This window comes from Ptychodera flava, chromosome 4 (genome assembly GCF_041260155.1).
Source record: "Ptychodera flava strain L36383 chromosome 4, AS_Pfla_20210202, whole genome shotgun sequence".
NCBI classification, from domain to species: Eukaryota; Metazoa; Hemichordata; class Enteropneusta; family Ptychoderidae; genus Ptychodera; species Ptychodera flava.
The window spans coordinates 2,273,236-2,289,066 of NC_091931.1; the positions used below are offsets into that span (position 1 = coordinate 2,273,236).

General features: G+C 35.8%; 1 protein-coding gene across 1 annotated transcript in view; it reads left to right on the plus strand.

Annotated features, from left to right (window-relative positions):
- The window catches only part of LOC139130649 (uncharacterized), a 34,212-nt gene extending 19,360 nt beyond the window's left edge, over nt 1-14,852 (plus strand). Inside the window, exon 2 of the mRNA XM_070696391.1 lies at nt 12,658-14,852. Coding sequence (XP_070552492.1) covers nt 12,829-14,070 — 1,242 coding nt within the window. The 5' untranslated portion in view covers nt 12,658-12,828 and the 3' untranslated portion in view covers nt 14,071-14,852. The remainder of the gene's footprint in view (nt 1-12,657) is intronic.
- The last annotated feature ends 979 nt before the right edge of the window (nt 14,853-15,831 follow it).

Genomic DNA, 15,831 nt, shown 5'->3' on the forward strand with positions numbered 1-15,831 from the left:
TACAATGCAAGATCCGAGGTGCATGAATATTCCACATTGATTAAGGGTCATTAGCATAGAATTTTAATACCCAAACAATGCTCATTAACGTAATCTGCATATTTGAATATCATTATACCTCGCATCTTGCACTAATGTAAAATTTCATATCGAATTAATATCTTCTCACATGATGAAAACGGTTTTGGTTATTCATGATAAGATTTCTTTTAGATCTCTGTAATATTATATAGGGCTCCGCCCTTGGTGTCGCGCCAGGGGTTAAGATCAGAAATGTTATTTGTATCGATTCATCAGTGACTTGTAATAGTTAAGGATAAAATAGAAGAATAATTGTTACTCCTAATTTACCCTCTTAAGAAAACAGTTCACGTACACGATGTCAGACCCTGCAGGTATATATTTTCTGTAATGTGTAAAAATGTTGGACAAAAATTGGCAATTTTTACCATGATAACTACCTATCGTATTTAACAAGAAACATATTGTGCTTATTATCGTTGCAATAGTAACTGCACTGCCAAACATCCACTTGCAAGCTGAAATTTAGCATTCAATCAAAAACTGGCAATTTTTGCATCTAAGTATTGACACGGGGCGCTTTTCTAAAATTCAATCCAAGCATTCTTTACGTCTCTTTTTCCTATTTTTAGGCGTGATACTAAGTAACGATATTTTGTAGCAGTGAGAAGATGGATAATGATACTTACTGGCCAATAAAAGATATATATTTATTAATGGCATTTTATAAAATAATACTTTGCATGTTTCGTATTTGTTTATTTACGAGCACTCATAAAAACCTGGCGTTGCCCATGAATTTAGTTGGGTACACTTCCGGTTGCTTGCATAGTATATTATGAATCTGCGCATGCGTAGTAAGTAATCCGCCGGCGCGACTAATATAATGACTTGCAGCAATCTTATAGTCTAAAATCATAACAATGGCCACGTTTCTATAGTTACACAAAATTATGACGAAATGCATGTATAGTTTTCAATGGTTAAGCAAAATCCCTTTGGTGTCTGCAACAAATCTAACAGTGCTGTAAACAGTGAGTGTTCGTTTCATAATTTGAAAACTTGACCGATCGCATATATGTAAAAGAGCAACAACATTGATGACATACGTGGGACTTGCAATGCGGCACTTATTTTGTATTTAAGATTGGCACTCAACACTGGCAGGAAATGCCAGACATCAAGTAACATTGTAATTCTGTGAAATTCAGAAAAGTAAATCTCGCTACTACTTGTCGTACATAATAATAATATATATATATATATATATATATATATATATATATATATATATATATATATATATATATATATGAGTATACAGATGTCCTCGAGTAATAAGTAATAGATTTCATTACTTTGTACTTGAAGTAATCTGTTTATATATATATATTATATATATATATATATATATATATATATATATATATATATATATATATATATATATATATCGGGTATACATTCACCCTCGACTATTACCTGGTGGCGCAGCGCTAGGATCGACCAGCCAATCAACCATAAACAGCCCCACTTTCCTTCGACTTTTCAGCTTTGAACCACTCCAGCTGCAGTGGCGACTAAGGAGTTTTATCAGAGATGTGCCCCAACCGGCACAGTTGCGTTGGGGTACAATAATATTGCTTGGCATACCCTGTGGGTACACTCATAGAACAGCACATAGACGTGTAAGTTCAAATTTCGGAATAAAAAATAGTCATTTTTGTATGGACATAATTTCTGCTATGACGTCATGATGAGTCCTTTTACACAATAAGCGTTAGAACAAACCTGTTATAGAGATTTTTTCGAAAAGTATTAATAGGACAGTGTATACTGATGAATGTTGTGCCAATGTGTATCAAATGACACAACGAGTTTAGAACAGTTAATCACAGCTACGATAACGCAATTCACATATATTCAATGCCTTGTCAAAATGATTTTAAATTGTGGAATTTTTACCCCATTTGTTACTCTAATGAATGGGAAAATAGCTATCTGAAATAACTTGACATGGCAGATGTTTTAAGGTTCCTTTAATAACATTTACTTCTATTATTCGAATCCTGGAAGAAGTTTACAACATTCATTCTTGATAAGTTTGCCAAAACCAAAGTGAACAATTTCTTGTAATTAATAAAATTAATCGAAATCGATTTTTGCATGTATCTGTCTATGTAAAATAGCAGCTGTTCCTGGGTTCAACTTTATGAATAACCTTCTATCATATCATTTTATAACTTTAGCAGACAATGTAACAAGTTTAGAAGATCGAGCAACTCGTTAGTTTTATAGATTTCTGTAGTTTTGGTCAACGTTTTAATAATATTTGTATAGCGTCTAAATCCACATAAAACATTGATCAGAGACGCTTAAAATACACTTTAAAAAAAATAAATGTACAAAAGCAATTTTAAAAATGTCTACGAAATTGAAATTTCAGATATTAAAAAAAATAAAATCAAACACAATCTAAAAATGTAATTTAAAAATGCAAGTCTAAAAAGGTAGGTTTTTAGCAAACGCTTAAAACTATTAAAGTTTGAACATAAACGGATGCTCAGCGGAAGAGCTTTCCACAATTTGGGAGCTGCGACACTGAAAGCTCTGTCACTCTGACCACAGAGTAACATACACAGAGTGGCAACACCTATTGTTTAAGGCGTGAAGCGGTTACATAAGCAATCCATGTTTGCCTCGCCTCACGAAGCTCTTGGCTCTCTTTTCCGAAGAGTGCCGACCATGCACCCTTCGGTAATTTTCGGATTTTCACCAATTGTAAAGCGAAAGTATGTTCGACAAAGTTTGTGTTGTTGTTGTCGTGTGGTGCTGATCGGAATTGATGTGCTGGCAAAAACGGGAATGTTTTGAGCTTCAGGAAAGTGGGCTTTACCGTTTTAAAAATTCCTCTCATATTTTTATGAATATATAATGAGTGTGTTTGAACCAAATTTGAAAGTCTTTTATCGATACTGTCTGGTTGTACTCAATGGTTTACGGTCAGTCATACCGTCTTTTACACGTGCGTCAAGAAAGGACATGTTTATGAAACTGCTGGCGTGTTATGTTTCGATTGGCGTGAAGCAGTGTTTCTGGCCTGAGCGCTCACAAAGTAACTATGGTTGCTACGCGACTGGCAGTACGATGCCATCTCGTCGTATGTTTCGCATAATCTCGTGTAATTATCAACCACAAACAAAGCCTCCAAAAAGTTTAACACCTTTGAAGCTCATTTTAATATGAAAAGCCAATAGTCTACCGAGACGACCATGGAACAAAAGGCATGCAAGTGTTGCCACTCTGTCTATGGTACTCTGTCGCTCTGACCGAACACAACTTGAAATGCTCTGCCGAATGCAGATTACGCCTTGGGGTATAAAGACTTAACATTTCTGTGAGATATTTGGGGGCAGAACCATGAATACATCTAAAAGTGATTATCAAGATTTTAAAAGTAATCCTTTGATGAACTGGCAACCAGTGCAATTCCTGTAAAAGTGGAGTAGTGTAAGCATGGCGATTTGAAAGGGTGACAATCCTGGCAGCTATGTTTTGTATGTGTTGGATACGACTAATTGAATATTGACGTATGCCGTACAGCAAAGAATTACACATGTCGATACGGGAGGATATTAGAGCATGAACTAATTGTTCAGTAGTTGTCCTAGACAAATATTTACGGATGAGGGCAATGCGACGAATGTGAAACATAGTGGACTGGCAGATCGAGCCGACGTGACGTGGTTTTCATAGAAAGACATGAATCAAGAAGAACACCCAGGGACTTTTGCATCACACTTAGCTGGAATCAAAGCATCACCGATACGAATTTTCCTTGCTCTACTATCAGTGGGATCATTACATGAAGAAAAAATCACAAATTCAGTATTGTCATCATTTAGACACAGGAAGTTAGAAAACATCCAGTTTCTGACATCAGAGATACATGCTTCAAGATTTGTGATTGTAACATCATAGTGTGCTCTCTTAAAAACCATATACGTTTTAAGCTCTAATTTTAAGCTCCAATTACGACATTTAAAGCTCTAATTATGACATTACTCTGTTTGCCGAGCACAAAGCATTTCCTTTTTATTTAACTTAAATATATCTGTCCTTTGAACTGGGTTTTACAACATAGCAATGCCTCTGCATTATGTGTGGTGGATCACGGTTACTCTCACCAAACCGTGGCTAGATTGTCACGATTTTGCTGACTCTTGTAATGATGTTTCAATTTAAAAGACAAAAAATACTTTTATTTGAATAGAATCCCCGATCCTCCTACAAACTTAACAAATTTCATACGACCTCGGAAAGCAACCTCAACCTACTTACTGTTTAAGTTTACATTGGTTGGTCTCACATCGTCATAATACTATGTGTGTTTGAGAGTATTTACCTAAGATTTATTCAATATAGGCCTACACTTGCAAGAAAGAAAGAAAACTTTACATTTTAGTCAGGTATGGAAAGTGAGAAACTTCATGACATTATAATCTGTTGTTGTGGATCGAGTAGAATACGTGTACAGTAGTTGACTTTGTTTAGCCTGGTAAAGCTCTGTAATTGTGTAGCTCTGCCACGTCAAACCATGATAATGTGATACAACGCTGTATATGCATTACAGTGTAAGTGTTCATGGTGAGTTGCCAAGACATGGGAGAAGTAAACAGTAAAGAATATTAATCAACTTTACAATTTAGTATGATTTGTATAACATCTGATTTGAAAAGCAAATTCTTATTAGCCATATATCTGTCGGAGTAGCCTGTTTGTGCAATTTGGACTACTAAACAGTATCAAGGGTAGAGAAGAGATTCCGGCTTATCTCTCAAAGTCATAAAATAGTATTAGGATTTCATTAGTAAAATGGCTTGTAATTCATGGCGTAGTATCATCTCTAGCTTATCGATAAGGTCTTTCACAACAGACTCTGGGCACTGCAAATTACGCAGGTCAACGTGTAGTATCGCTTTTTATGCCTTTATCGAAAATCCTATAGCCTTCGGCGATTATCCTATCGTTAGTCAGAAAGGCAGATCTCACACTGGGATTTACAATAATATTGAACGCAATTTAAAGTTTATTATTTAGTTTGTTTTCCTGTAATTTTATTGAACCTTACATTGATGCAAAGATGATTGAGATACGAGAAAGAGACAACACAGGGATAGCGATACTTACAACATTGTTTATAGAAAAGAGGAAAACTCTTGAGTTTGTTCGACTTAAATGAAGGTTAAAGGGTCACTTATTGTATGAAACATTGAACCACTGGATTGAATGACAGTTGGTTGAGAGTTTGACTTTGTCAGCCTTGACGATATACTGGACACTGTAAGCCTTGACGATATAATGGACACTGTAAGCCTTGACGATATAATGGACACTGTAAGCCTTGAAGTGCACTGCACTAGGAGTATATATGGTGACTTGCGATTCAACACCCATAACAACGCAACTTCTGCTATATGGTGAAAACACGGAAACAAATCGATATCGATTGAATGTAAGAAACTGAAATGAAAATTTAAACGCATGAAATAAAAAACATACTGTTAACCTACACACCCAAAGTATGATAACTTAATCAACCCAAATAAAAATACGGTTTAAACATTACTATCGCATCACGGCACTATTTTACATCAAAATTTGCCTGTCATGCTGGAATAAAAGAAAGCAAGAAGATTAAACTAAGTGTCATCAATTACACGCTTTCTTCTCAGTTTGTTTCATTTCTGTCATTGTCACAACTACATTTGAGGATAAAATGTGGAATGCCTTGCCCCAATGTTGATCTGTTTACTGTCAAAAATGCACCCAGATCACCATGGTGAACATGCACCTCTAAAAGTCAATGTATCTGGTAAAAATTTCATTAAAGATACGGGTAAACTCGTATAGCATTGACACGAATTCCATCAAATTCACGATATATTCGTGTACATTGTACATGAATGCCATCAACTTTACCGTTACGGCTGTGTAGCATTGCTACAGATTCCGTGCATACCATGCAGTTTTTGTTATCTTTCTCAGGAACGGAGAGTATGACGTGCTACAGCGAATTGTTATGATCAGTGAAAATAGCTAGATCGTCTTCATCACTGATACACAAATATTATCCTTATTGAGATGGTCTTATGCATTTCTTCATTCCATTCTAATTCGTCTGATACAGCATTCGTTGAACTAGCTATGAAACAGGGCACGTTTTGATATTAAGTGTGCATAACTAAGATACAAGAATTCATTTCTAGTAATGAGCAACACACTCGTGAATAATCAAAATTAACATGACATCCAGTATCATTTTACTATTCACAAGATTAGAATGTAAAAGGAAAATACTCGAATCTATTGGATACAGGGTTGCCCATCAATACAAATGAAATGCTTCACTTTAAATTTATTTATGCAGTTATTCTAAATTTGATATCAATCGCTAATAGTGATGTTGTTTTATTCGGTAACTGCAATGGTTGGTATATTAGGGCATCACAATATCTCATATCAAAGCGCCAGGATATGACTATCTTGATAAAGGATGATGATTTATACAGTGTAATGAAAAGACCCATGAAAATACACAGAAGCCTAAAATTGCGTCCACAAAATTCATGAAACTCCTCTCTGAAGTTGTGTACACTGAGCGGTTTCACCTGACTTAATGAAGCAATATCCATGTCTGCAAATCACATTGAAGTACAAGTAATTTAACGTACTGTACCTGCTTTATCTTTTAATGTGGATGTTTTATTCAATTTTAGCGATGTAATCGAAGGGGTACTAGAACAGGGAATCGGACCGATTTATGATTTAGTCCATCAACCTAGTACCGTACTGTAGCGTAATTTCATCAGTCAAGCAATACTATGGGCAAGTCAATGGTAGTTCTAAGGGAGCGTTCAGTTATTACGGCCGGGGATGGGCCGGCAAAATCCGGGGGGCCACCTTAAATTTGAAAACTGCAAAGGGGAGGGGTCATGTATTTTTAAAACAGCTCAGGGGGTTCACTTAATTTTGATAAGTATCCGTCCCGTCAAAAAGCAGTTTCAGTGTTCAGAAATATTCTGGGAGATAAAAATGATTCGCTGCATGATTTCATTCTCTGAAGTCACTTAACGTAATCTGAACAAAAGTATAATCATCTGTCACATGAAAATCTTACCTTTGCAATTATGAGGCTTGTCTTATTGTAAATCAAGCCCAATGAGGACAACGAACAATTCCTATTACTTACATATCAGAGATGTCGCAAGTTTTGTCAGGGAAATTATTTAAAAGTTAGCTGTAGACTACTAGTACCATGAAAAGTGAAATTATACTTTTCGGTGAAATTCCAATATCATACTTGTTGTCAACATCTGAACTTCCAAATACCCTATTTGAATCAAGTACACTTGTATCAATTATCAAACACCTATAAAAGCACAAATTAATTTAGTTTAGCATTGTAAAAAAAATTATTCATAGTATCTCACAGACTCCAATGTATAGTGAATCAACATTTCGGTGAAATTCCAAAATCCAGTTTCTTGTACACATATCAACCTTTAACCATCCTAGTCCAACTAAGTTCTTTAAGATGAATTATCAAATGTCTATAAATACACAGATTTAGATAGTTTTGTATTGGAAAAAATTATTTATAGTTTCCTCATAGAGTACCATGTATAGTGAATCAACATTTAGATGAAATTCTAAAATCCAATTTCTCACACACATATCCGTTTGACACCACCCTAGTCTAATTAAGTACATCAATATTAATAATTGAGAGTACATAAATACACAGGTTTATCTATTTTTGTATTGGAAAAAAATTATTCATAGTTTCCACATGGACTCCCATGTACAGTGGAGGGACATTTTCAGTGAAATTCTAAAATCAGATTTCTTGTACATATAATATGCACCTTTAACCATCATATTCTAATCAAGTACAATTATGTTAATTATTGAACGTCTGTATATGCACAAGTGTAGCAAATTTTTCAGTGGAAAAAAATTATTCACAGCTTTATCATAGACTCCCATGTATAGTGGATAACATTGTTGGTGAAATTCTAAAGTCAATTTTTTGTCCACATACCAGTTGTAACAACCCTATTCCAATTAAGTACATTTATGTCATTACCAAATGTCTATAAATGCATAGATATAGTTTTCTATTGAAAAAATATTGCATAGTTTTCTCATAGACTACCATGTATAGTGAATCAACATTGTCAACAGCTGAGTATCAATTAAATCATAATATCAAAAATGTTGTACACATATGCATGTGAAAAAATATTGCGATCCTCCTGTAATTTCTGTCCAATTCCCTTGAGGGGCAATTTTTAGAGTTATAGCAAGTCAGAAGGGGAAATTTGAACATTAACACCTTGCAAGTTTGTAAGGAGGGTCATTTGAAAAAATATGAGAATTCTGTTTTGGATTCTATCGTGCCCCCTCCAGAGGTGTTTGTGTGTGAGGCTTTACTCAAGCATTGGGGGGGGGGGGGTTATGAAATATTTGTCATCTTTAAAGGGGGGGTTTCACCTATTTTTTGGTGCAATGGGTAGGGGTGTTCATTTTGATCGATGCACAGGAAGAATTTGCCGGCCCACCCCCGGCCATAATAACTGAATGCTCCCTAACGTTCTGAGCATGAACAGCCTGATTGGTTCGTTTAGACGAAATTTCCCGCCAAGGGAAACGACAGAATACTGTCCATACAGGTAGTCTTCAGAATGACAGAATGCTGCTCATAAGCGGCAATGGGTTCGTAAAGTGCTCGTAAATTACCGACGTATGATCAGGAGATGTTTGAATATCTTTTTCTGATTCTTTGAATATTTACACCAAAATTCTAAACATACATTATTGTGAAAATATGCAGTAAACACATGCATGTATAAGCCTAATCTGGATGCTTACCGTATATACCTTCCTATGGCAGGAACTTGGTTGTTTTGCTTGCCAAGGCAATAGAACTAAATAACAACGTCCATATAGTTGAGGTAAAGAATGTACGTGTGTTTGAAACCTTATGCTAAGGCCACAGTAAGTAAATTCCCTCTTCAGCGTTTGCTCACGCTTAGAATTTCGGAGTTTTCCATAGAAAAACCCACAAACTTTTCTTGCATAACTTTCCATACAAGTTGTTGACGAGATTCTGTCGCAAAATCGAGCTATGACTTTTAAATTGCAACAAAATACTTCCTTACGGCAGTAATATAACAACCATCGAATCATATGGTACGGACGGTAAGGTCGTACGTATCCTAGCAGTATGTTGTCACAGGAATAAGAATGTTGTACGAGAATATTGTCAAATAATGGTGTATTGATTTTTGTGACATATTTTAACTGCTTTCTCGCCTACCGTTCGGAAGTTTGAGTGAGCGTAAAACAAAGAATTGACTTTGGCCTAACTGATTACGAGTAGATATTATGCATCAATGAAAAGCAAACGGTGTACAATAATGAAAAGCTAGCAGCAGTGTATACCAATGATAAGTGAGTGGCGCACATCGATGAAATATTAGTAATGTACAAAAATAAAGGGTCAGAAATTTGTACACTGCAAACTTAACATCAATCTCAGTGAAGTTTATAACCTATCGACTGTGACGCGCATCATGGCATATCCACGACACAAGTATGACTGAATGATTTTCGATATAGAGTTAAATACTGTACGGATAAATATATAAATTAATAGATAGCCTTATTAACCGATAATAAATAAACTAATGGACAATAAACAAACAAACAAATGAATAAATAAATAAATGAATAAATAAATAAATGAATGAATAATTTGTCTGTCGATTCACACCTGTGGATACGTGTAGATGGAATGGCTGTAAACTTCTCAAAAACTTAAAATACTCTCAATGTAGTTTTTCGTCTGTTGATTCATCAAAATGCGGCATTTCCTTTTCATGACACTTTACAAATCCTATTATCTTTGATTAGAGAGACAGTGATGTTGTTGCATCTCTTGAAATTTAGCCAGACATCATTTCATTATTAAACGTCTTGAGGCAAGTCGATAGATGTATGTGTCATTATCGTAAACAGCTACGGTTCATTCAGTTGTTGATAATTTACCATGACAACGGTCAATTGAACGTGATTATAAAGCTTTAAAGTACACGTTTCCTTCAATGCAACTTAACCCCAGCTGAATCTTAGGTTTCCGACAGAGTGTGTTTTTCGTGCGTGTGCTGATCGTAAGGCATCACTTGAATGAATTATATGTTAGTATGGCTTTTGCAAATATGTATTTTTCAATACCAGAACAACTTTCCGATCGATACTTTGCGAAATCCTAACACTCTCGTCGAGTGCAGACATTCTTTATTCTTAGCTCTTGCTATCTTGTCATCCAAAGAATGATAAAACAGCTAAAATGTTTTGAACTCTGAGTTTCTTATGATCATTCTAGGTGTTACTGTCCATTGAAGTCATGGCATTCAGTCGTAAACGCGATGCACACACACATTTACCATTTAGAGCCCATGATAAGGTGGTCAAAATGGAAAGAATGTGTAGTGTAGGTGTCAATGTGTCGGTGTATTTCTCAATTGATGCTAGTTCAGCCCTTAGGGATGGTACATGTTCGTTGTTTCTTTCCTAACAACACTCTAGGTCTACAGCGATCCATTCTCTCGCATGGCATCAACACCATCTGAAGGAAATTGCTCCTTCTACCAAGACCCCCACACACTGTAAATACACAGTCTGGTGCCTTGTCTCACTCTCTTGGTATTCATCCAAGGCATAGGATTGTGACACTTTATTAATCTATCAAAAATACACATCACAGGCATGTTATCTCATACCTTGTTCTTTAACGATCTTTATATATGACAATTGCATGGCCTAACACTTGATTCTCTAGCTATTAACACCACCTACCAATTACAACTATATAGTACATAAGTTTACTTTATTCGTCTACCGACGACTAGCTTGGTGATGTTTGAATCGACAACACTTCACAAGCACAACGATTGAAACTCTGGAATATATCGTTTCAAATTTATTCTTCCATAATATATGTAATTAATTTTACTTTTTGTGTTAAATTTGCCCATTTAAAATGAACTTCGAAAACGAGACCATTTCAAAGGTTATTTCTAAAGTGAGTATAAATTGTAAAAGCACAATCATACATTATGAAGATGGTGTGATACTTGATTTGGGCAATAACGAATTGTTCATGAACAATGGTGCATTGATTCGTTTTAAATTCAAAGCTTGAGACACTTTATACATGCTTTCGTAGCAACAATGATTGCACACTTGAAACGCCAGTGACCAACTTGGTGACTTGCACGTGTAGGTTCTTTGTCTTTGCCGGGCGTATCTTATTTTCAGATGCAGAAAACACGTCCCTTCTGTGTACATGACTGGTAATCAATTGAGATTTTCTCACGTTTCACTTCATAGGAATTCTCTGAATCGAAAGGTACCATAAAAATTGGTCCAATTATTATTCTGGCTGGGTAGAATGATTGCTGCGTGAATATAATGATAGCAAGATGCAAGGCAGATACTCTGAATAACACAGCGTGCAGTTTTAAGATTCTCTGTTCCATTATGTCTACATGCGTACAAAAGTATTGTACCTGTGAATTCTTTAGTGTGAAAAAAGAAAATGAAATCATAAGAAAAGCAGTGGGAAAATCTGGATAAACGAAGTCAAAATTAGTCAAAAATTTTGGGTAGTAACTGTGTGTGATTTACAATATAGTCATGATAAGTAAGTTCTAACATTGCACATAATTAATGATTCATAATAATCGCTGTCTTTGAAAACAGTGTCTGTCAGTCACAACACATCGTCCTCAATTCAATATTCTGTCATAAGAATGTCACAAACCACTCATGTCTGTTTACTTGACTTCAACATTTTCTGTCAGGATGTCAGTCGTCACGAAAAGAAAATCATTTGTACGGCAGTGTTTAGTTAATGCAGAAGAGAGATGACGGTATGACAGACGTCAGGCCAATTAGATACAATCGTAGACTTTACAATAGAGAATCTGTCTGATGTATACTAATCTAGTTGCTGGAAGTACATCTCATCTCTGATTAGCAAGGCTTCCATAGTCATTTCGATATATTGAAAAATCTCATCTGTCACACAATTGATGGGCAAAGTTTGACATCCAACTGACTCTAAACAAACATATTGCAATGAATGTGATTTGTAATATTTTATCGATGTCGTCAAACGATTTCTTTCTCGATTGCATTCCTGTTCTCATCATGAGAATGAGGCAATTTTGGAAATGGACTAAATTTTGCAATTTGAAAATGGACTAAAATCGACACGGTGATTACTTGGGTAACAAGCTTTGAGAAATGCCAATGATGTAAAAGCTTTCCCTGACGACGATTCTTACTTTAATCACAGAGATAACAATGGACCTGGCTTTTACACTAATTGAAGTTTAGAAACAATTCAATGAGTGAATTTAGATCTTCTTCTTAACACATTTTGATGTCTTTCACATTTTGAGACAGTCAAGTATGGCATTGTTAATCATCAGATTAAACGAATACCAATTAACATATTCAAATCGTTAAAATGTTGATTTCAATTTTTTTTTTGTCTTCATGTAGATTGGCGATGAAAGTGATTGCGTAGAAATCATCCACCATAATACAAATTCCGAGAAAATACTTCACAAATGTAAAGATAAGACTGTGACCTCCAAATCATCAAACGACTTTCAAGATGACGATGACGATTCATATGAGAAGAAGGCAGCCAAGGCGTTTTTCGGTATCCCTATGAAATCTGGCAGAGGGATTGATATTGATGAACGCGCTGGTAAGTCGTTTTTTGGACTTCCGTCAAGACCAGATAGATCTAAAAGTGATGATAAAACCAATATTTCGTCCAGTAAACGAAAGTCATTCTTCGGAATGCCTTCACTCGAGGGTCGTTCAATAGTTGACGTTGATGGTGAGAATGGCGTGGACATGGCCAAAAGAAAATCGTTTTTGGGAATGCCATGGCGTGGTACACGTAGTGATACTGCCGTGGTCGATGAACCATCTTCAGACGGTTATTATGGTTTCCCAAATAGTGTTACAAGTACGGATTTCGTTGAACGTTCATCCAAAAGTTTCTTTGGAATTCCTTCTGAGGTCGGAAGATCAATCGATTCGGAAAAACGTGCAGGGAAATCATTCTTTGGCATGCCATCAAGACCTACCCGTGCTCATCATGACAAGCTTGCTGAAAAACGAAAGTCTTTCTTCGGTATACCTGCACAGTTTGGTCGTAGCACGGCTGATAACTCCATAGAGATCACCGAAAGGAAAAGTTTCTTCGGAATACCATCTCCTCACGGCAGGTCTGTAGTAGACGTATCTTTAGACGACAAAGCGCCAGCTTATTATCCAGCTGTTGTAGAAGAAAGATCATCTAAAAGCTTTTTTGGTATGCCAAAGATGGCTGGTCGTTCTCAAGAAAGCCCAGACACATTTCAGAGTGGTTCATCTGTAGATATTGGAAATGATAATCTTGAGAAGAAAGGTGGTCGTCGTCGGAAAGCATTCCCTGGAATGCCTTATCTAGTTTCTTTCAACCAAGAAAAGAGAAGCAATGATGCTGACCTGGATAGCCATGAACGTGATGCAGACCTAGATAGCCATGAACGTGATCGGCGCTCACCTGAGACAACCTTATTAGAAGATAACCAGAATAAAGGCCAAGAATTTGAAGATCAAAACGAAGTCACAAAAAAATCAAACCTTGCTCGTCTGTACACAAGAGGTAAACTGTATCCTGGTATGCCATTGGCCGCAGTGAACCGCAGCGATCGATACAGACCACATCCGAAGAAATCCAGCACACAGGTCCAAGAATACCCGACAGACAAGAACGAGATGGTAGAAAAGCGAGCGGGAGTTCGAAGAAAAGTGTTCGCTGGAATGCCAACAGCTTTCAGACGTGCTCGCCCAAATCACAATAGTGCAGCCATTACAGGCAAACTTTTTATGGGCATGCCCGTACCAGAATATTAACAGCATTTCAAACTACATGGACGGTCCTCTAGATCACCATATATGGTTCACACGACATATCTCTGGCCAAATTTTCAATATATAAATCAAAGGGCTCATGTGATGACGATTCTTTCAATAAAATTTAATAAAAATCAACCAAAGAATTAGGAAGATATACATATAGGTAAACTTGCCATTGGCCTGGTGTATGTGTGCCCGTCTTCTTCCATTCCCTAAAAGAAGGAGAAAATATGAAAATGCGATTGAGTTTTATTTTCACAAATACAGGTCCTATACCACGATTAGAGATACATATTTATTTGTACACGAAAATCATATCATAAGCAAATGTAAACCTAATATTATTGTTGTAATGCAAATATATCTACAATTGTATAATCTCTGTAACGGATCCAAATTTTTGCATTTTTGGTGTCGACTAAGTGTATTTATTGCTTACTTCTCAAGTTTCACGTCATGGTTTTATACAAATGCATGTGCTTGCTTTGAATTGGATTAACTTGATACTGTTTCACAATGCCAATTACTTGGTACTGTTTTTCAATAATTGGTACATATTGTCACTTCCTAAAAGAAGGTGATGGAGCAGGAGGCCAGCATTTGTGATTAGGCAACCTCAGCAACAACTAATGGTTAAACGACAATGGTCTGGATAAAGGTTAACGTGAAACTCATTTATTCAATAAAATGTGTTCATTCTTATATTGCAATACATGTCCCTCTATTGGCAAAATGTTGTTCAGTTTGGTGTTATCAATAAAATACGATTTACAATTAAATTTGTAAATTCTTTAATTTTTCTACATCAGTAGGTTGACTGGAAATAATTAAATCAATAAAAATATATTGATGCTGCACCCGAGATGTCTTTCACGAATCGAAAAGTTGCATTGTTTCCCTGTAATGTGAATAATTCTAAATCCAAAGGTTAAAGCATTTGAAAGATGTAAAACTGTTTAAAATGTGAAAGATTTGTGGAGAAGAACCGGTGAAGCTTGACTCCATTCTTTTCTGAGGAAACTAAAATCGTTATCTAGCCCTGGACGTTGTACAAGTACTGATTATCGTTATCATGGCAAACAAGGATTAGGCTTTGATTTTCAACTTAAGACGGTTATCATCATCAATTGGAACTGCATTGTAACACAGACAAGTACCATTAATTCTTACCAGGACTCTTTGAGTTAATCATTAACCAAGCATATTTCATCAAAAGAAACCGCGAAATATTATTGTATGAATATTTTATACGCTGAGGGTAAATTTATTGTGTGAATTTTCTGACCCTGAACAAGTGATAACGGTTATCATGTTTTGTTATGTTTACAACTGAAAATCGAATCAAATTGCGTAGTATTTTGTAAAGGGCAAATGGTAGCTTTTGAAAATGTCTGTAGAATCGAGTAGACTTATTAATCATATTGTATGTCGATTGTTACTCTGACTCCCCTACTGGAAGGGACAAACTTTTGAAAATATCTATAGCAGGACGTATTTTGAAGCGAGCCTAGATCAATTGTGCATGTAAAAATAACCAAGGTTTTGTTGAATATAACTGAAGGTCGTTGTCATGGTTTACTAGTGTTCCTGTATGTTTGCTGTCGGAAGAGGTATTTGTCATGGTTTTCTAGTGTTCCTGTATGTTTGCTGTCGGAAGAGCCAAAATCTTAATCATATATGAAAAGGAACTATTCTTTTATTATTCAAGTCACATGGCTATTTCCCTATTTTCTTTGTACGTTATGTGTTAGTGAGTTG